We start from the raw sequence: 22,138 nt of genomic DNA on the forward strand, positions 1-22,138 counted from the left end.
TTGTTGTGGTTGTTTTGTTGTGTGTGAAAAATAAACTTGAGTGAATGGGGACGAATGAAAGTGTATGTAATGCAGATTGTTTATTTTAAGCTTTATTATAGTTCCTTGGAGGAAAGTGTATTGTATTGAAAAGTAGTGTGAGAAAAAGGAGGGGCTTTTTTTACAATATAGTCGAAAGAAAAGTGGTATTTAGGTAGGGGGAGGAAAGTGAAAAACAGAGGCAGGGGGTGAGTAGGTAAGATCTTGAAAAATGGGACAGAAATCCAGTAAGGAAAATACTGGAAAGAAAAAAAAAGGAGTAAGAAATTATCAATAGAGATACCCCAAGATAGTCCCCTGGGAGTTATGTTAGCCAACTGGGGGAAAAAAAAAAACCCTTGTACAAGAAAAAAGGACAAAGTAAAGATGATACAATTTTGTTTGCTTGAATGGCCAACAAAGGAAATAAGATCTGACCACGTTTATTGGCCTAGATATGGTTCTTCTGAAAGATGGATTTGTCAGGCTCTAAATGTACTTGTAAACTCAAAGGAATCATTTAATTCAGAAGAAAGAGAATATGCCACGTGTTGGACAGGGGATTTTAGGAAAATAAAAATCTTTAAGGTATCAGAAATCCCCGAAACAAAACAAGAAAAGAAAAAAGGGAAAGAGAAGGGAGGGGAGCAAGAGGAAAAAAGAGGTAAAGAAAAAAAATGGGATCCTTTGCAGGTTTTGCCTCCTCCCTTCCCATTCGCGCCTGCACAGCTTGCGGCCCCAGCACCAGTTTCGGATCCCAGCGAGCTGCTCCCTTCAGCTCTGCTGGCCCTGGTGCCTGTCCCGGTGCCTGTTTCGCCGCCCGCAGCCTCTGTACCAGTCCCTGTCTCGCTGCTCGCGGCTGCCCAACCGGCCCCTGCCCCCATCCCGCCTGGCTGGTCCGTGGCCGCTCTGCCGGCCACGCCTGGTGGGCTCTTGTCCGTCCCGTCCGTCCCGTCTGTCCCATCCTTGACAGCTCCTCCTGCGGCTGTTTCCTCTGCCCCATCCCCAGCGACTCTGACTGTTCCAGCTGCGCTGGGTACCGCCGCTGCTGCTTCGCCTCTGCTGGGAACAGCTGACCCAGCCGCCATTAACCACGCTCCCGGCTGGTACACTCTGGAAATGCCCCCTCGTTTGGCGGTTCCGGCAGCGAACCCTGCCCATGCTCCCCTGAGCTCCGTTCCCCTGGTAACCGCAGCTGCAGCTCAAAGAAACTTGCACCTGGAGGACGCCCCTTATAGGAACACTAGAGTTCAGTTAGAAAACAACATTCTCCAGACTCTTCCTCACAACACGGGAGAAAGGCTATAGAAAAAGACTGGGATCTGTTTCCACTAAGAGAGGTCCCGATGGGAGGGGGTGGAACTGAGTTTGTAAATGCTCCTTTAACTTCTTCTGAGGTCAGGAATTTTAAAGAGGAAATCAAAGGGATTTTGAAGGATCCCATAAGCACTGCTGAACAATTAGACCAATTTTTAAGTTCAAGCATTTATACCTGGGAAGAAATGTGGTCGATAATAAAGATACTATTTTCTCCAGAAGAAAGGGAAATGATCAAAATCGCAAGCAAAGAAGCCGGGAGTAAAGAAAAAACACAGGCCCCCCCTGGAGAGGACAAAATGCCAACTGCACCTCCTGAGCAGAGTCAAAATAATGAGGAGGGGAGAAAACATATGAATGAGTATTGTAATTTAATAATCAAGGGAATAAAAGCGGCATCATCTCGAGGGCAAAATGCTGAAAGGACTTTTGAGGCGCAACAAGGGAAAGGGGAGGATCCAACTGAATGGTTGGACAGACTGGGGAGAAATATAAGGCAACGTTCCAGAATGGATCTGGAGACTGATGTGAGAAACAAACCAAGTCTCAGGAGCATTCCAGGAATGTCTGCTTTTACTGTAAGAGCAAAGGACATTATAAGAGAGATTGTCCTAAGAGAGCAACAGATCTGAAAATCTTCTAAGAGATGAGCAAATAAGAAGAATAGGGATGTTAGAGGCTCTATTTTTTTTTAAGGGAAAAATACCATCTAGAGTCTGTGATAACTTTACAAGTGGGTCCCCAAGAAAAAGAATTAGAATTTGTAGTAGACACAGGAGCAAAAAAAGAACCTGTCTGTTAAATATTCCAAAATATTATAGTGTGAGCAAAGATACTGTAAAAGTAACAAGAAAAAAAATTAACAAGGAAGTTTGGGCTAGAGAAAGAAATAGGGAAGGATGCTTCATACTGAGCAAATGTCTTCATTGAGCTGTTAATTCAGCTAATTCTTTTCCCTTTACTGTGTACAAGTAGTTTAAATTATTTCTTCCAATTTGCAATGTGATTTTTCATCTTGAAATCTGTAACTTGCTATACTCTAAGGTTGAAAAACTAGTTTACAGCTGTGACATAGCCAAACCTACTTTTAATTTATTTTGAATCGATGCAAGTCTGTTCAATCAAGTGCTTCTCAGTGTGTAAAGTTAAATTAAAGGTAACACCAGCTGCTTGGCAGGTCAATGGGAAACATTTTTTCTTCCAGCCAGTCCTTTTACATGTACCCAAATGTGTTTTGCTTTCTTAGTTTTTTGTTTTGTTTGTGTTCCTGGAAGTGCTGACTACTTGCAGTGCACCTAGAACAGCAACTAGAGTTGTGCATGCATAGCACTTCTGAAAAATAGGGCTCATTTTTTTGACCTAAGAATTGGAGATGGCTACATATATAAATGGGAACACACAAAGCTGGATGAAGAAAAGGTTTCACTATCTTCTAATGTAAGCTGTTAATTTGTTACTTTCAGCATCACTGTGGGTGTGTGACACACACACATTAAAAAAAAAAAAAAAAAACGGTGGGGGGGAATCTCTGCTTGCTGTAGTTTTATTTCTGGAATGAGTTAGACAGCTATGAAGAAGTTGTGGGTTCCTTGTGTGGTTTACCCAGGCCTGCAGGGAGGGCTTGGTTGTGATTCCCTCTGTGCTGCAGGTAGCCCTGCAGCGTGGCAGCAGTAGCTTGCCTCTAGTGAGTTTGCAGGCAGGGTGCTTCACCACTGCAGTGTTCAGGTGCTGTTTCCTATTGTGACATTAAAGCTTAAATTCAAGAGTGCCTCTTTCCATCCAATTATTGTTTGTACCACAGGAGCCTCTTTGAACAGCGTTTCCTAGCAGTCAAAGAGAAGGTATTGCAGAGACAAATTCCTTACTTTCTGTCTCCCCCCACTGTATTCATGTTTTGTCCATTCTGTCTTCAAAATATGGATTTGTAAAACTCATGCTCTGTGTCCTCAGATGCCCTTCCCAAATCAAACCTTGGCTTAGTTGCAAATTGCATTGCACTAACTAGCATTGTCTTACTTTTTTGGTGCAGGCAGGGTCACTTTGGAAGTAAGTTGTTGTTTACCTTGTTCCTACAACCTTTTTGAGCTTGTGAGGAAAAACAAGTCTTTAGTTTTGGCACTGTGTCAGCTGTGAGTGACTAGTAACCTTGGTGGAGAGTGCCATGAATTGCATGCTTGCAAAATGCACATAACAAAAGTAATTTAATTTGGAAAGAAGTTGAAAAAGGGGGAAGAGTGATTGGCAGACTTACCTCTCTGAGACATTGGAATGTGGACTGATGTTAGAAGGTGGACTAATATTGGAATGTAGATGTTAAAATGTGAAGAGAGAAAGAGAGGGAGAGAAAAAGAGAGAGGGAGGCGAAGGACAGAGTTAAACGCAAGACTGTTTAAATAAATAAATAAATAAATTAATTAATTAATAAAAGGGAACACCACTAGAGATAAGATCAAGGCAGAGATAGCTGACTTTCACAAAGTGATTTATTTGTTTAAGCAAGAATTCTTTTCTCTTTCTGTTTTTTTGATGTTAAGAAGAGGAGGCTTTTTGTTCTGAAGAATGGGTCTGTAAGACTAAAACAGTTAAATGTTGCCCAAAAAGTAAAAAACAAGAGATATGATACATGTAGTGTTAAAACTGGCCTGGTCTTTTTATTTAACTAATTATAGCTCACAGGAAGAAGAATTGGCCTCTGCAGCTATTAAAACAGCTGGATACAAGAAGAAGAAGCAGCTGTAGAAAAAAGCTTTTAGTTAAACCCAAAAAGTTTTGAAGAAAACTAATGGTAAAAGTTAATGCAGTACTGTCTTTCTTTTAACACTGTGTTATTAAGAAGTCCTTTCCAGGTACCACTAAAGCAGCAATCTGAACCACAGAAAGAGGGTGAATTCACTACAGCAAAATCAAAGAACCTGTGGAAGAACCTAAGGAGTGGACGATATCCTCTGAACCGGGTGATACAAAATTGACTCTTAAACGGGGAATGGGTGGTAATGAACTGGGAAGACCCCAATGATCCAAGAAATATACACAGGATCACACCTGACTGGGGAGTAAGACCAAGTTTACATCAGTGGTTTCAAATACCGCATGGACAAACTTTGAGGCGCCTCCGATATCCTCCCTGGGAAGGAATACTGCCACCACAGACAGGAGGATCAGGACTGTTTCGGACAGAAAACACCTGTATTTTGCCCTTAGCCTGTGATTTATACAAAGAGGAGGGTGAATTACAATCTCAATCAGTGCCACGTAATATACCCTGTTTGATTCACCCAAATACTGGGCACGTTAGTTAAGTTAAATGTAAATGTTTGAATTGTAGGAAAAACCGGTATTGTAGTTCACACAAGCGACACCCTCGTTGCAGGAAGTGTCGAGTGCCAACTAGATCCCCTATCCAAGTAGAGCTCGAAGCAACTGAAATAATAACTTTGTTTTGTGGATGGGAATTATTAGTGCCTGTTGAATGGGAAATAGCTGAGGAACAGTGGGAGACCACCGTCAAGGAGTGTCAAAAACGATTTGCCTGGAAATTAGCTAAGAGAAAGTGACAAGAGAAGAGAGGGCAAGACCACATTGGCCTCTATAATCGCCACCAAGAAGATCACATACACCTGCTGTGGGTTGCAACCCCATAGGCATGGGAGGTGGGAGTATAAGCCATACTGTACCTCTCCTTTTTCTGTCACTCATTTTCTGTCTTTTACCTCTTGGGATATTGACAAAGCCATGCTACCGGTGTTACCGGAAGCTGTATATGGAAAGACACCGAGGTTCCTTCTTTATCTCTCACACTCATGTCAACAGTCACTGTTATAACCCATCTAAATTAGGAAACTGCATGCACAGTGGACAAAAGTACTGGATTACTGAGAATCTAGGAATAAGTGGTAACAGGATGGGAAGTGAATGCCCAAAAGGGGAGAAATGGATTTGTTTCACGTACACTATTGGGAATAAAGCCCAGAATTTGGTAAAAGAGCAAGTGATAAACAAAAAAGCTAAGCTGGCACCACCACCTAAACCTGTACCAATCTCACTTGACAATTTGTATACAAAACTGGAACAACAATTAGAAAAAGAAATATATATTTCAAGGATGGGTAAAAATCAGTTTGTAGAATTGGGAGAAAGAATAAGTAAGGAACTTAACATAACCAGTTGTTGGGTCTGTGGAGGGGCTCTGATGTCAGAAGAACAGCCATGGAAAGGCAGCAGCATAGGCCCAATTGAGCTCCTTAAGTGGAACCAGACAAGAATAAGGGGAGAAAACTGACCAGAGGGGTGGGTTTTGAGTTCAGTAGTCATAGGGGAAGAATGTCTTTGGCGAAATGGGAAAAAGTTCCTTCATGAAGTAGGAAAAACTCCCTGTAAAAGATATAAGGTCAGTAATGGAACTTCTGTATGGTGGCTCCCAGAAGAACCCACCATGTATTGGACCCAGGAAAAAGTAAAAAAAGGAAATTGTAAGTATAATAATAAAATCAGACTTTTTCAGTGTAATGACACAGGAAAAAATCCTTACGTTGGCATCCCAGAGATTTCTAAATTTTGGGAGAATATAGATGAGCAAAAATTTGATTATTGGAAAGCCCCAGATGGCTTATTCTGGATATGTGGAAAAAGGGCATACCCAAAACTCCCCTCTCAGTGGAAAGGGAGCTGTACTCTGGGAGTCATACAGCCAGGATTTTTTCTTTTGCCAGGGTCTGAAGGTGATCACTTAGGGATACCAGTTTATGAGGATCTAAAAAGAATCAAGAGAGACTTAATTGGAGGATTCCAAAAATGGGGAGATGAGGAATGGCCCCCTGAACGTATATTGGAAACATATGGGCCAGCCACCTGGGCACAAGATGGGAGTTGGGGATATCGAACCCCAATTTATATGTTAAATCGTATTATAAGGCTCCAAGCAGCTGTAGAGATAATAACAAACAAAACTGGTCGGGCAATGGTATTAATGTCAAGACAACAGACCCAAATCAGAGCAGCCGTGTATCAGAATAGGTTGGCTTTGGATTATCTATTAGCTGAAGAAAGGGGTGTTTGTGGAAAATTCAATACATCAGATTGCTGTTTGAAAATAGATGATAATGGGGATGCTGTCCTAGATATAGTCAATGATATCAGAAAAATAGCCCAAGTACCAGTTCAAAGGTGGGAATCAATGCTAAATACTAGCTGGTGGGATAAGGTGTTGGGAATAGAATGGTGGAAAAAGCTAGGCTTCTTCCTTTTATGCGCTACAGCTGGTCTAATATTCCTTCCTTGTTTGATCCCCTGTTTCATTCGACTCATCACCAGTGTAGTTCAAGGCATGCAAATAGTGACCATGGATCAAAAATTAGATACAACAAAAATGGTGCAAAGGATTATGGTATTAAAGAAACAAAATAATATAGAAGACCCCTTTCAGGAAGTTAGATTGATTTGTGAAGAAATGAAAAAAAAATGAAGGCTAGAAAGCAATAAATATTGCTCGAGCCAAAGTAATTATAAAAAAGAAAGAGGAAGGTTTGTGAAAAATGCATATTATATGGCTCTACGCAGACATTTACTATATGTATTATGCTAGGTTGGAAAGTTATGTTGTATTAACATTTTAATAATATAGTAAATGTAGTTTTGTAATTAAAATTAAGCTTTAGTAGTTAAAATAGGAATTATGTGTGTAAGGTATTCTTTTAATTAGCTCAAGAAAAGGAGAAGATAATCAAAAAATTCTTCGCACAGGGATAACAATTACAGAAACCCATATATTTTCCAGAGGAGAGGAGTTTATGGTTTTCCTTATCAGCAGAAATGAACTTCTTCAAGCTGGACTTAGACTGGAAGGCGGATCTGGGGATTACAGAAAATTTCTTGACAAGTACCAGATGGATTTCTTGTTTTAAATAAAATATATGCATATTCATAAAGTGTTTTGTATATGCAACAGATTACCCTTCTTAAGGAGTAAATTTTCTTTTAACGGGGTCCTTTTCCTGGCTCACTTTTGTCCAGAAAGAGGTACGCAGCCCGAGCTGTAACTCTTTGCTGTTATTGTCTCATTAATTGTCCTAACTCTAATTGTGTAACCTTTATTACTACACTTGTATTATTTTTATAACCATTTTATTTTTATTAAACTTTTCTAAATTTTTGAAACAAATGATTGGCGTTTATAACACACCTCATGTCTAGTCTTATGCAACAAAAACATTAGGTGCACCCTGACATGTTTAATTTAACACATTATCCATAGAATCCCCTCATGCCTGAGCAATCCTTCTGCCTGAAAATACACATACTAGAAAATCTCTTATTTTTTAACCAAATGCCAGCAACTCAAATCCCTTCTATTTCATGCAGGGGTGCATTTGTGGTCCCATTTTGGAAAGGAAATATTTCAAAGGGGATGTAATCAGTGTGGTGGGCCACAGGAAGTGAAAATCAGTCGAGAATAGGTCACATTAATTTTGCTCTTACATGCAGAGAGGCTTCAGTCAAAGAGGCAATAACCCACACACTCCCCAGCTACATTGAAGGCATGGTAGTATTTGTAATGAACAAAGTTTCCAGGTGTTCCCCAGAGAGGCGGGCAGGGCCTTCCTAGTTCCCTTGGCAACACTGGAATGACTGCTGGCTACCGATATTGAAATGTTAATTAGTTAATTGTCTGTTTGTTTTCTCTAAACTACCCGAAGGTAACCTGCCTTCCCCCTACCACACCGACATTCTGGGACTAACATGCAAATAAGAAAACCCCCTGGGACCATGGGAGTATTTTTGGGGGGTAAAGACACCCCTAAATAAAAAACTAAACATAGTAGAGGGGGATAGACAAATGCCCTAGCCGAGGAAGAGAGAAACACTACCCGTGATCAACTTTTGGTCTGTCACCATAATCTCAAAGCGACCAACTGGGGTGGGATGGGGCAAATCAAGACAGAATAGACAGAGGGTCCTGGTGCTGCCACCAAGGACGGAGCAGCGACAGCTGCTGTTCTGAACTCCAGCAACAGATTGTGCACTCCTCACCCCTGTGGCACCCATTGTGTCACAGCGTAGAAGAAGGGACAGCTGCTGCTCTGGACTTCCGTGACAGGGCCTGCATGCCGCCTTCCTTTTGGCCACCTGGAAGAGCTACAGCAGGGGCGAGCTCCACTTGGAACCCCTGCCCAGTTGATATTTTTAATAAAAAAGCTTAACATTAATAAAGGCACTAGCTCTATTCATTTCAGTACTGACATTGAGGAAATGACAGAGATTTCTGTGGTTTTCAGCTGCATAGTAAGATTTATTTCATTTAATTTTCTGATATTCAGGGCTTGAACTATACAATAATATGTTCTTATCTTGATTTCACTGTATCTTATTTTGAATTGCAAGAAAAATAAGCCTAGCAATCTGGATAATAAAGAGGTAGTTTAGCACAGCAGAGACCTTGATTAGTCTCCTGAAAAACTTCAGTAGAGTTAAAAATTAGAAGTAGCACAGGTTTTGTTTTCTTACCAAGCCCCTTCAGTTAAGAAGATAAGAGAGCGGGAAATCAAAAACATCAAAATAGCTGTCATCAAAACAGTTTCTAAACAAAAAGTTTATGAACAGTCTCAGCATGTTTTATCTTTTCCAACCTCAGTTCCTTCTGGATGCCAGCTTTCCAAAGTAAAGACCAGTTCTGCTGGTTTTCAGGAAAAGAGTCCCAAGCCATTAGGTTTAGCTTTTTCTGCTCACCCTTGCTCTTGGAAAAATCACCAAACTGAACTGAGGATTAAAGAGCAGAATACAAAATATTTGTACAGAAGCCCCAAAGGTGCAAGTCCATCAGTCCAGCTGTCTCTGCTCCTGCCACAGCATCACCACCCACTCCTTCATAACCACCCCGCCCCACTTTCCTGAGGAGTATGTTGGTCAGCAAAGCGTCAGTGAATCCAAAAGGGACACTCTGTGGGAAGCCAAAGTGCCTCAATAAATCTTGCACATTATCTTCTACTGCACCAAGTCCAGAAGCTAATTTTGGATATGTGCTTGCCTTAGTGCTAAAGTACCTAACTGGGACAGCTGGCAGAGCTGATCTCAGCTGGTGCCCACATGACCACAGTCCACAACCCCTGAGATTTCTCCCCACACCAGCCAAAGTGCCTGCCAGATTCCATGGTGAGCCAAATCAAGTTCCTTGCCTGCCAGAAGTATCTTTCCTTTTTTTATTTCCCAGGGAATTCCCTGGTTACATTGATCACCCTATCTTCCTTTAATCTTAAAATGTTGTTTACAAGGAGTAGAGATGAGTCACTCAGGACCACTGGTTAAACATTAATTGATTGGAGGCTGGAAAACAAACATCCTCAGTTTCTCACCTTTTCCCAAAACTCTACCAAATCCGTTAATATTCAACAATTTCTACATTTTCTTTTGTCCTGAATGCACTACCCTTATCTTTCCCTGTTGCACATTGACCATGATGGCAGATCAGCACAGCCCATTTTTAGCCAACTCACTCAACCATTTCACTGTATCTTTATGGAGAGACCACGCTTTTTCACATCAATCCTACTCCTGCAGTACAGCACTTCAGTATCTAACTCACAGCACAGAAAACTGCTTTATTTTTACTTACATCTTAAATAATTGACGCAATCAAAACTTTAATATTTTTAGATTCTTCCTTCTGCAAGTTGAGGTGGTACAAAGGTTGACATACCACCGCAATTTTCTTTGCATAGGCAAGAGCTATGACATGTAAAAATAATTCTGCTCCTACCACATTTGTCCCATTGCCTGGCATTAAAATCTAGGCTGAGCCTTTACATTCCACATCTAACCACAAAAGTAGCTGGATTCAGATAGTAACAGCATTTGGCATTTACAATAAAGAAGTGAAAGTCTGAAACACCACTGTAACTTAATCATCAGTTGTCATAATAGAGATCATTAGACAAAAGAAGTAATTTACATTCCAAGTGATTAATCTACAAATTCTTTCTGTCTTCTCTACCACAGAACATAATAAATCAGATAAATAACTGAGGGAATGTACAACAGTGAAGAATTTCAAACTATTGCAAAAAAAAGCAATTCAGCCACTACCCAAACTGACTCCAAATTTCAGTTCATACTAAAACTGGTGACAAGTTCCCTGAAGGGGAGACAACCAAAACCAAGAGTAAGTATTCTATCCTGATTTGTCCTGTTTCTGCAAATGTATAAATGCAAACATGTACTTCCATTTCAATCACCTGCATCTTCCTACTTTCACATCACAGAAAAAGTAAGATTTGCTCTCATGGGAGGCAAAGCAGCATGCAGTACTTAAGATGTTCTATTTCCAATATCTCTTCCACTTCCTATTAAAGATAAATGTTCTGTTTAATCAGATAAAGTCAAGACTTCAGGGTTAAAAGGAAAATCAAGCTTCCCCTTTAGGTTCAGGCTTTGTTTAACTGACAGAAACCTTCCAAGACTCCTATTTACAAAGAATGAGAATGGATAAAATTCTGACCAACTTTTTCCCATCCTCCTCCTGAGCCAGCTGAGGCCAACCCTGAGCCATTCCTTGCAGAGAGATCAGCCAGCAACAGTGCCTTTCCAGCAGTTTTATTTGTGTTTGATACAGTATCAAAAGGAACACTTTAATTTTATCCAAAACTTGTGAAGCATCACCAGGATTTGTTCTTTCCAGAGCTCGTCAACACCATCTTGGTTTGACTAAGAACTAAAAGCAAAGGGTTACTCACTGAAACACTACCAGATGAAAATTATGGTTTTTTGAAGTCTCTTGATGACTATGATTTATAATTCCCAGGTCCATAATATCACACTTTCCAAGGAGCTCTTTGGAAGCATTCCATTTACAGCACCACAACTGCAAATGGTATCTGCAGTCCAGCAGATCCCAGGTCAGCTTCCAATTACACACAACAGTCAGAGAGAAGGTGGAGGATGCACAGCAGAAAACCCACCACAATAAGGACACAGCAGAGTAAAACCACAGTAGGAAGAGACAATCGCTTTTCTGGTCAGCTAATATCCAAAAAAGAAAGGGATTCTTTAGGATAAGGGTTTTCCTTGGCACTACGCTTCTTGTTTTAACCTGAAACATGGCTTTCCCATCCACGGTAGCTGGCACAGGAGTTTAGAAAAAGTTTGCATAAAGAGTGAATTTTAAATGAAGAAACTCAGACTCCAGTACTTTTACACCGAAGTCCATATGCTGATGAGGCATGTCTTGCCAGGGATTTCACTTTGGACAGTTGAGATCAGGGGGAGGAGAACATGCACAAGTAATTTTGCATGGTGTCTCACTGAGAACAATTTTAGGCTTTTTAATGGTTATATGCAAATAGATTATAATCTTAAATTCTTGGTGTGCACCAACAACCTTCCCAAGCACCAAAAGGTTTGGGCAGTATATAGTGAAGGACAGTACTCTTCAGCTGATGTCCAGATGTTGTGGTACAGACCTCCCATTACTGCACTGATGAAAAGAGAATCACATAAATCCCTTGCCAACTCAAAGGGCTTTTATTGGCATGACAGACTGGACACAAGATACCTTCATGACATTTCCAAGGCAAGAGAGATTAAGGTTCAAGACATTCCTCTTCTACACTCCCTCTCCTAAAAATAACTTAGGAATTAGCAAAGCACTGGATTTAGCTTAACAGGTATATATATACAAAGATTCTCCCTAACAAATATCTTCATTTATGTGAGATTACCTGTTCTCATACACGAGGAAGGTGAGGTAAAAGCCTAGAATTTTAGGCTATCACTTAACACATTATTTCTTCCCCTTTACCTTTCTCACTTCGTGTCTCACCCCTCACACAGTTCATCCCATGATCTGCACTCTCGCAGCAACACCGGTTTGTAGGGCTGGTGATGAACTGGAAAGAAGACCTCGTTGAACTGAACATTTTTGAGCTAGGGAGAAGGAAAGAGGGTTCCAATCATTTTCTAGACACAGTTCCCAGGTTCCATCCCCTGTGGTGAATAAACATTTTTTCTCAGCACAATGGGCCACCAGGGAAGCACTTACTATGCACCACTGCTGGCATGAGATCACCTTGGTCTTCAACATACCTATGATCAAAACAGTGTTGTTGAGAAAAAGCTACTGAACTCCCTGTTACAGATGGTGTACTGAGGTGAGGATCAAGAGCCATGGACAGCCTCTGAACCTCAAACTCTTTCACCTGAATTACTGCTGATCTATTTACACATTTTCTTACCACACACACTTAGAGACCCCCTAGTAGCAACAACCGAAAATAAGTGGCACCCAAAATTTCTATTTTTCAATATCATAGAGCCTTCTGAAAGGTTTTCAGCTGAAGATCACTGCACCATCTCCTCCTCACAGACCTAGTACTGTTTCAGCCTGTAGCTGCCTCTCAGTAAAAAGCATTGTGTGGCTGAACACACAGGTACAATGGGTACCAAACCCAGCAAGGGCAACAAGACCTTGGTCACTTGGTACCAGTGCAAATAGAACACAAATGTTCATGGAAAGAGCTGTAAAAGAAAACAGTTTCCAGCATGCTGTTTCAGGAAGGTTTCCACCCCTTTTCAACTACATCTGCTACTTCTTTTGTATTCCACTGACACCCTGTGGCACTTACCAAGACTGCAGGCTTTCCAGTCTCAATATCCATTTTCCTAACTACAAGGGTAAAAAACAGCAAGTCAGAAAACAGAGAAAGGACATTGCAAGCCTGATTTGAACGACTGCTCGTGTACTTCCTTACCCCCAAGGCACGAAATGCATAGATTTCTCCTGCATAGCAGTTACCCACTAACAGCCTGTGCTGCTGTCCCAGTATCCCACTTGCTGTTACGCCTTTCCCTTGGGCACAAATACACCACTGCCATACTGATGTAGCATGGTGAAAATAATGTAATTTTAATGCCTGAGCTTCTCAGGTCTTTTACTGCAACACTGAATGACACTTCACACTGCAATACTGCTGTCTTAAGTTATACAAGTGAATTCTACAGGACATGCTAACTAACAATTGCAGCATAGGACCCCAAAGTCTCAGTTTTCACTGCGTTAGTACAGACTCGCCTACCTTTTCAAGAGTGTCATTTCTATATGCATCAGCATATTAAAAAAAAACCACAAAAATCCCACACAAGTTTATTCAAACAGCAGCCTATTATTTTTACTGTTTGCCCTTAACCTCATTAAAAAACCTCTCATAAGTAGCAAGTGCACTTAATTTTGCCCTTCAACTCTTTACCACATGAAGAAACATACTCATAGTGGATCTTTAATACAACAGGTAGGCAGGAGATATTGCACATTTTACATTTAATGAACACATCAAGGGGCAGCCTGGGCATACTGTGTCTTCTCCAAAATTATGTGCCACAATTACACACATAATTGTAATATTATAAATATTTTAAAACATGAGAGAAGTAGACATGTGCAACACAGGTAAAAGCACCTATGTAAACAGTCACACACATACACACAGGAAAGCCTCAAACAAAAAACTCCACAAGCATCCAAAATACCAGCTCACACACAGAAGGTGCTCACATTGCTGCAGTGCCATCTTCAGAAATTCTCAAGCGGCTTAAGATTGCTGAAAGATAAGAATTTCCACCATAAAAAAAAAATCTCCCACAATAATAAGCATACAGTATTCCAAGGATGGCCACAGGCTCATAGCATCTTAGCAGCTCCCACCAAAGGCTGCCTGGTGCCCCTTAGCTCAGTCTGCAGGCATGCTGGCAGAGTGGTACCTACACACAGCTACAACAGGCAGCAATTCCACTCCCTACTAACATTACTACTCATCACTTTGTTACTACTGCAAACTGAAAATCGGGATGTCCAGGAGATCATCTGCATCTCAGGGTTCAATATGCAATCTGCAATTGCACATCTTCTGGTTTATGCATGCAAGGGTGTCAACAAGCCAAGCATACCATGGCCAGCTCCACATGGAAAATAGAGGGAATATTCAGTATGTCAGACCTCACTGTTTAAGCCAAATGAACCACAGAATTCCTATTTTCCCTTTTGTTAAGATGCCCTGAGAAAGGAATAGAGCCAGATCAAATTTGATTCTAAACTTCAAGGTTTCATAACAACGAGCTTGCTGGCCTGTACTTTATTGGTCAGCTGTTGATCTCATTTTACACAATTATCTAGAGAGAACATGGTTAAGTTGAGCTCCCACCACATTGTTTTGATAACAAGGCTAAGGGCTGGAGCAGACCTGCTTTCCCATTTGTACCTTAAAACCCTTCTCATTTTTATACTATTTTAGTAAGTCGAACACTAATTAGAAAAGGGGTGCATTATTTACACATATGACTTTCTGGAATCTGCTCTTTATTCTTCTGATAGTGTTTGGGCAGGAAATAAATACAAGAGTGGAGTTTTTGAATGACGTGATGTTACAGAAAGTGCAGCTAACTGCAGACAGGCAGTAGATACAGAAGCATCCTCTCATCTTTTACCTCTACCATAGTCACTTGACTGACTCAGCACCCATACGGAAAAAAAATCAGTAATTAGGGTGCAATAATTTACACCCTGTTGGGTAAGCATAATATTTCTCAATAAACTAACTGGCCCAAAACCAAATAACCTTCTGGACTTGGATAAACTTATTTATTCTTATAAAGCCTAAGATCAAACTGAAACATTCAGTTTTCAAAAGTGATACAATACAACACTGCTGCTGGTCCAGCAGTAAGACACAAACATTCCAAAACCAGCAGGGGAGTCACGCAGCATCACATGAAGCAACCTACACTTGTACAGCTGGTATATACAGTAAAGACAGGTCTGTACAGTACGAATGTACAGGGCATAAACATATCTCCTACACATGAATATTTCACTGCATGCAATCTTCATTGATAGAAAACATCACGTTCAACAGATGGACATCCATCAGAGAAAGACGCCAACAGACACATTAAAAAGAAGTGATAAATTTAACTGGCCCCTCAGTCAAAGACTCAATCAAGTCTTAACTTATGAACAAGGCAGTAATGCTGAATAAAAGTACACAAATGTGAAGGGGAGAGAGAGGAAAGAGAAAAAACAATATCCAGTTTCGATGCCTAAAATCCTTGAGGGCAGAAAAGAGTTCTCCATGTGCTTTCCCATTACATGCTTATCCTTGTCTGGAAAGATTCACCATCTAGACCCCAGCAGAACACACCAGCTCCTCTACCTAATCAATCAGATGCATCTGACTTCCAGTCTCCTCCCAACATGAAGAGATTACACATTCTGTTAGCAATTATGATTACACTTGGATATTTTAGATGTTATAAGCAGTTATTTGTCTTTCACCTTAGCCTATTAGTAGTGATTTCAAGGGACTCTGGCCAGCATGCAGATACTCCTCATTAAAGTCTGTGGCAAATTGATAAGCCAGGACACAGTTAACTCCCTCCCACACAGAATTTTTGCTCAGCACATCTTCTAATGTATCCCAAGGGAAACTGCACCCCAAGGACTGCACTGCCAGCTGAAGAGCTCTGCCAGGCTCTGAAAAGGAAGGAGGATCTGCAGGTGACTTGAAATAACCACCAAAGCTTATTCCCACGCAGCAAGATGGTGGGGAGGAGCAGTATGTGCCTGAGGAGATCCAGGTAAGAGTCACAGCTATTGCGTTCAGTAAAAATTGGAGTTCCAAGGACCTCAGCCAGGGAAGAGGCCAGGCTAATCTCCTAGGCAGACAAGCTTATACTCATTCTGTTCATCAGCCAACACACAAACTACACCAAGGGGTGTGGAACAGCTGGCAAAGGGGAAGGGAAAGGGAGAAAGGTTGGAGAACTCTGTATCTGTAGTTCCTAATGCTCTTCCTGTGAAGGAGCATAGACTGAACTGGTGTTGAGCATATTGACTGGAAAAGTCTAACCACAGACTCAAATCCTCTCACACAGAAAACTGACTTAGTTCAAGTCTCCAAACAGCCAAAAAACAACTGAGGAATACATGGAAGACAGACATCCTCTTCATCCACTCCTTCAGCTGTCCTTTGAAGGGAAAGCTCCTCTTCTCAAAATTGAAGCATCTTCTAGATTCTGATTTCAGGAGCTACTTTCAAATCATGAATTTAAAATGGAGAGACAGATCTGTACAATACAGAATATTGCTCTACAAGCCAAAAAAAAAAACAAAAAAAAAACCAACCCAAAGAAACACCAAACCCATGCCAAAAAAACAACCCCACTAACAAACAAAGTAACACTAAAAAACCTCTAACTCACCAGGCAGATGTACTCACATTTTTTTCTACCCAACATGCACAGTTTGTTACGAGTACTAGACATGGGGTACATCCAACAAACTTGGATGTTTCAAATTTTAGTAGAGGCCTATACACTCAGCAGTTACAAGCCACAGATCCTCCTTGTAAGGCACAGGGACAGAATTCTAAAAGCATTCAAGTTCCATGTGTACAGAATTATAGGAATAAAGCTCACTGACATGTGCTATTAGCTAAATTCCCCACATTATAAATTGAGCATACAGTGAGGAAAGGGGAAGAAGAGAGGATGTAAGAAAATATTGAGGAGTGAGATGTGACAAAATCTTGCTTTAAATGCAGTAAACTCTAAACATCCCTCCTTCTTTCATAAACTATGCTAGAAAGAAAAATACACTGGCTTTTTTTTTTAGACAAGTAGCTTTCCTACCTGAAAAACAACTTCATAAAAGAAGCTATAAAAGTGTTAACAAAAATTTCAAGGTAACACAAGCTTCTGTTTCCTGTCCCTGGAGGACCAGGGAAAATCCATGGAGCACTGTACAGCATCACAAGTTTCACCCCAGATTTCTCAGCATCTCCCTGTGCTTCTCGGCTGAAGATGTACACCAGCTGTAATATATTACAAGTTTTCTACTTCAAAATATATTGAGCCTAAAAGGAAATTCATTATGCTGGACCTACTCTTTCTGCCATTTAACCTTGGTTTCCTTGTTTCACTACTTCCAGGTAAACTATAGCCTCAACTTTTCAGAGTAGAAGTCTCACTGTGTTCTTTATGAAATGCCTTTCTTAATAAATAACAATAATAAATACGGGTAACAAGCTGCACCGTAAGTAACGTTCTCATTGTATACTCCTTAATGTAATTACTTAATTTACTTCCAGTTCATGACTGACAGAGCTTTGCTTAATATGCCCTTAAAAACTTTATGGGCAGAAATGCCACAATCTCACTGAGCAACCTCTTCCCATTATTTGCTATTCTTAGAAAAATAGCAGAATTATCTGTAGAACAAGAATCCAGTTATTCTAGGCTAGAGGATGCTAATGAACTGCACACAATATCATTCACAAGGCTGTAAGATGAAGACCACCTATGTTTGACAAAGTGGTCTTCAAAACAAAGTGAAATGGAGTGCACAAGTAACTTGCTGAATGTCTGCAAAAAAGGCACCTCTCATCTACATGATGCATCTGGGAATGCAGGTGAGCCTCAGCAGCCTCTGCTGACCTTTTTTCTCTCAGTGCTTTAGGGACCAGGACAGAAGATATGCTGGACATGACAAATGCAATTTGCATGTGACATAGCTGAACTGTTCATAGGCCAGTCTCCAGCAGCTTATCAGCACATTGCTTAATTCACAGAAATAATCCCTGCTTTCCTGGGAACTTGGACACAACAATCCAAACACCATCAGACAAAACAGAAAGAAAAGTATCATCAAGAAAATTTCTTGCAGAAGGCTAAGTAAGCACCACCAAAAGCTTCAACAGCTAAGTATCTAGCATTAAAATTGTTCTTTTAGTATTAAGGTTTCCTCCAGAAATAAGTCAGAACACAAAACAGGGTTGCTGCATTATCTCTAAATAACCACAAGACCATATTCAGTGAACTCACAGTATGCTCAATACTCAGCGTATCACACTTCCAAGAGATGCTGCCACAACATCTTCCTCCAAACAAGGAGGAAACAACAAGGGATAGGGCAGCACAAAAACATAACCAGTACTTTCAGGGGACCAGTCATCAAAAGTTTGTTTCAAGTTACTACAGGTGCTGTTTTACATAGGGGTTAATCCACCAGAGGGAAGTCACAGTCCTCCCTGACCTGTCAGTAGCAGCTGACAGTCACTGCCTATCTGGCAGCTTTTGTCAACCAGTCAGGATTTTCATTTGGTCCCAATAACACCAGGCTGACCTGAAGAACCATGAAATGAGATTGGAGAGGAAACTAATTACAGAATCCTATAGGAACAGGAAGAGGCACAGCATGTAAAGAAGTTTCTGCCACTCACACAGTGCCTTTGCAGTGATATAGTAACCTATTTCTATTGCTTCTTCATGCTGAATACCTTTTACCAGTGCACAATTCTAGCCATTAGCAAGAAAATGTTTCTTTCCCCAAAAAACCTCCAGAGACAAATAAAGCTCATAAGAAAGAGAGAGACCTTTTATCTGGGCCTGCAATGAAGGAACAAGGAGACAGGTTTTAAACTACAGAGGGTAGGTTTAGATTGGACATAAGGAAGAAATTTTTTTTTATGATGAGGCTATCCAGATGAGGAGTCTTCAAGGTCAAGGTAGACAGAGCTTAGAGCAACCTCACAGCAGCTTTCCAGTTCCTGAACTGAGCCTACAAGAAATAAGGAGAGAGTCTTTTTACAAGGGGTCATAGCTGTAACTCTGAGGTGCAATTCTCCCTCTAGAAGTCAAGGGAAAAAATGAAAGATGTTATGGACAGGACACTAGCATTTTCTTCCAAGTGAGAGAGCACATTGGTAAAGATTTCCAGGTTCACTGATCACAAGCTCAACTCAATATGGCTAGGAGGAACAAGGACATTTGTTTTTCAAGAACATGCAGTGTTTACATGACCATGTACTTTTCCAGTCCATTTATTTAATGATTATTCCCCTTTTGAAACTCAAAAGCAAAATAAAACCCCTTGGCTTTGCTTAGGCAAGGAGCAACTGAATAGAACAATGAAGTTCACAGGGACTATAAGTCCACCTGCAAGCTGGTAGATCACAAGACACAAGCTTTTAGAATGAGCTCCTAAAAGATCTTGAAACTTCTTCAACATTTCCAGAAACATAATCTTGCATGGGAAGAATACAGATAAGAGACTAGTCCAAAACAGAACAGTTTCCCAAGTGGGCCTTTGGTAGATCTGACATCTCTCAAGAGTCAACTCACTCAACAGGCCCACACTACTTGCTGTAGTGAACACAAGTATCACAGTCTGGTTGTTCAAGTAATAGCAAGTACTTGAGGCTGAAAAAGGTGTTCACAAAAGTGATTCAGCATGCAAAACTCTTGAGCAGTCACCAGATGTAACCACGTCTCAAGAGACTTGTAGGGAAGCAGCAGGCCAAGTGACAATAACAGAAGAGAATGTTTCTATTGTACATCCACACCTTCAGGTCCAAAGTAAGGCCAGAAAAAACAACTCAGCCACCAAGACAACTTAAAGGGTGCACATTTAGGAGCTGACTTGGACTGGTCATCTAAGACAGTAACCTCCAGCCTTTGCATTTCAGCCACATGGCTGCTGCTTTCTGTTCTTTCTAACTTCCCTCCTCAAGCCTTGAGACTCTTGAGAGACTCGTGAGATCTTTGAGACTTTAACAGCCTCACAGGAACACCATCTCTGGAAGTGATCACCAGTCTCACTTCCCAGGACTTCCTTCCACAGGTCTTGTGCAACCCAGGTTTGCTCATGAGCTTGGGTGGAACTGAAACTCTTTGTCATCACACTCTTATACACACACAACAACTTTCGTGCCAGATGTTGTAGCATCTTCTAATTTTTTTCTCTCATATTAAAGCTTCCTCATTTCTTTTAGGGATTTGGATTGCAGCATTTACATGTCAAGCTGTCACTAGCAAGACCCTGGTTCTGTCTTACATACAAAGCAGGACAAAGCCTGTGCTTTACAGGCGAAGCGTGTTCTGCTTTTTTTCACGGCTTCTCTATCTTTTTGCCCCTTCTGCAGGGAAACAGCAGTCAGTGCCATGCACATCCAGAACTTACTCATAAAATAAAGTGCCCAATAAAATATTAAATGTATGGCCCAGTAGGCTATAATAATGTCTACAGGTTTTAGGCATGTTTCAGTACCCTCATGCAGTAGGCATGTACAAACAAACAAAAAGTAAATACTTTCTGTCCAAAAAGTCATGGTGTGATGCTACAAAGAAAAGTCTCAGCCCATCTACCCTACTACAAAAAAAAAAAAAAGAATAAAATCTGCTCTGTGTTGAAAACTCCCACAAGGTACCCTGATTTCAAACAGCTGAAAGCATACACACGTAGCTATGACTCTGAGAGTAACATACAGTCTGTTTTTAAAAGATTAGAGCAAAACAGGAGACCATAATCCATTATATACTAGAGCATAACACAGCATCTCTCATCAACCAGTGGTACGGGGCAAGCTGGTATGCTTGGAGCTGTTTTGTCTTCACAGCAGATGGCTCCATTGCAGAGAACATTACCAGCACACCTCTAAACTAGTTCACCCACTGTTTAGAAGGCTGAGATTAATTATGGCATAACAAAAGAGAGTAAGGTTTAAAACAAGAGGGGAAGTGAAAAATAGGGACAGAAATAAGAACTTCAGTAGAAACCTCAGGATACACAAATGCCATTAGGAACAGAAAAAGAAGACATTTAAAAACAGAGGAAAAACGATCACTTACCTTTCAAAAGGGGCTGGAAAGTTGGAATTTCCTGCAGTTTTATGACATCTGGATCATTGCTGACATTCCGTGAGGATTGTGTTCCTGGAGCTACGACCACAATGTCGTCCATTTTTGCTCGGTGCTTGGCTGGCAACGGAGATGCTGGATATTGGAGGGAGAGGGAATAATCAGATTACACCAGAATCCAACCCTATGCGAATATTGCTCTATTTAACACTGCACAGGTATGCTTTTCATAGCACATTGCCGAGATCACTGAAGGGCTCTAAGCTCCGTTCCCTCTCCCCACCGGGGAACAGCTGATTCCGGAACACATGCACCACTGACTCACTCCTGTTCCGCTAGCTCCGCCCCCGCCCCCGGGGCGCTCCCCATCCCCGGCTCTGCTCTCCCGGCCCGGGCGGTACCCCCGAGCCGTCACAGGAAGGGCCGGGCCGCGCTGCCGCTGCCTCCCGGAGAAAGACCCCTTTCCCTTCTCCACAGCCGCTGTGCCGGCACAGCTCCTCGCCCTCGCTCCCCGCCAGGCACCGACCTGCGGCTCTGGGCTCACCCGGGCGGCTCTCGGCCTCAGCGCTCTGCTCCGCGCCCATGGCGGTGCCTCCGTCCTCCGCCCGCCACAGAGCGTGGGCCGCCACCGCCCATGGGGTTCCGGCTGCGCCGGGTCAGGCGGCTCCGCCCGGCGGGCGGGGCCCTACTCAGGGCCGCGGGGCCGGTGCTGCTCGGCGCTGCGCCGCCAGAGCCGGCGTCCCGGGGCCTCGCGGGGCAACGCTGATCTGTGTGGCCAGGGAAGATACTCCTCCTCCGCTGCTCAGCCCTAGTGAGGCCAATATTTGTAGTGCTGTGTCCCCTTCTGTGCTCTTCGGTGTTACCGGACAAGTTATATTTCTTTAAAAATGAGCCTATGACTGAATATCCTGAGTTGGAAGGGACTCACAAGGGTTATCGAGTCCAGCCTCTGGCCCTGCACAGACACCCTGACAATCCCACCCCGTGCATCCCTGAGAGCGTTGTCCAAACGCTCCTGGAGCTCTGGCAGCCTTGGGGCCAATGACCATTCCCTGGGGAGCCTGGGCAGTGCCTGACAGCCTCTGGGGGAAGAACCTTTCCCTGATATGCAGTCTGACCCTCCCCTGACCCA

At 41.9% G+C, this 22,138-nt stretch overlaps 1 protein-coding gene and 1 long non-coding RNA gene across 2 annotated transcripts in view; both read right to left on the reverse strand.

Annotated features, from left to right (window-relative positions):
• Nucleotides 1-21,694, reverse strand: part of BORCS5 (BLOC-1 related complex subunit 5) — an 87,064-nt gene extending 65,370 nt beyond the window's left edge. The window contains exons 1-2 of the mRNA XM_068190434.1: nucleotides 21,533-21,694; nucleotides 20,998-21,141 (exon numbers count right to left, since the gene is read on the reverse strand). Of these exons, the coding sequence (XP_068046535.1) occupies nucleotides 20,998-21,141; nucleotides 21,533-21,590 (202 nt within the window). The 5' untranslated portion in view covers nucleotides 21,591-21,694. The remainder of the gene's footprint in view (nucleotides 1-20,997; nucleotides 21,142-21,532) is intronic.
• LOC137474121 (uncharacterized) lies at nucleotides 11,643-14,019 on the reverse strand. Its single transcript, XR_010999162.1, has 2 exons — nucleotides 12,945-14,019; nucleotides 11,643-12,405 (listed from the first exon to the last, which is right to left on the reverse strand). It is a non-coding gene; the product is annotated as an uncharacterized lncRNA (long non-coding RNA).
• Nucleotides 21,695-22,138: the final 444 nt, after the last annotated feature.

Source organism: Anomalospiza imberbis, chromosome 5 (genome assembly GCF_031753505.1).
Source record: "Anomalospiza imberbis isolate Cuckoo-Finch-1a 21T00152 chromosome 5, ASM3175350v1, whole genome shotgun sequence".
Classification (NCBI taxonomy): Eukaryota; Metazoa; Chordata; class Aves; order Passeriformes; family Viduidae; genus Anomalospiza; species Anomalospiza imberbis.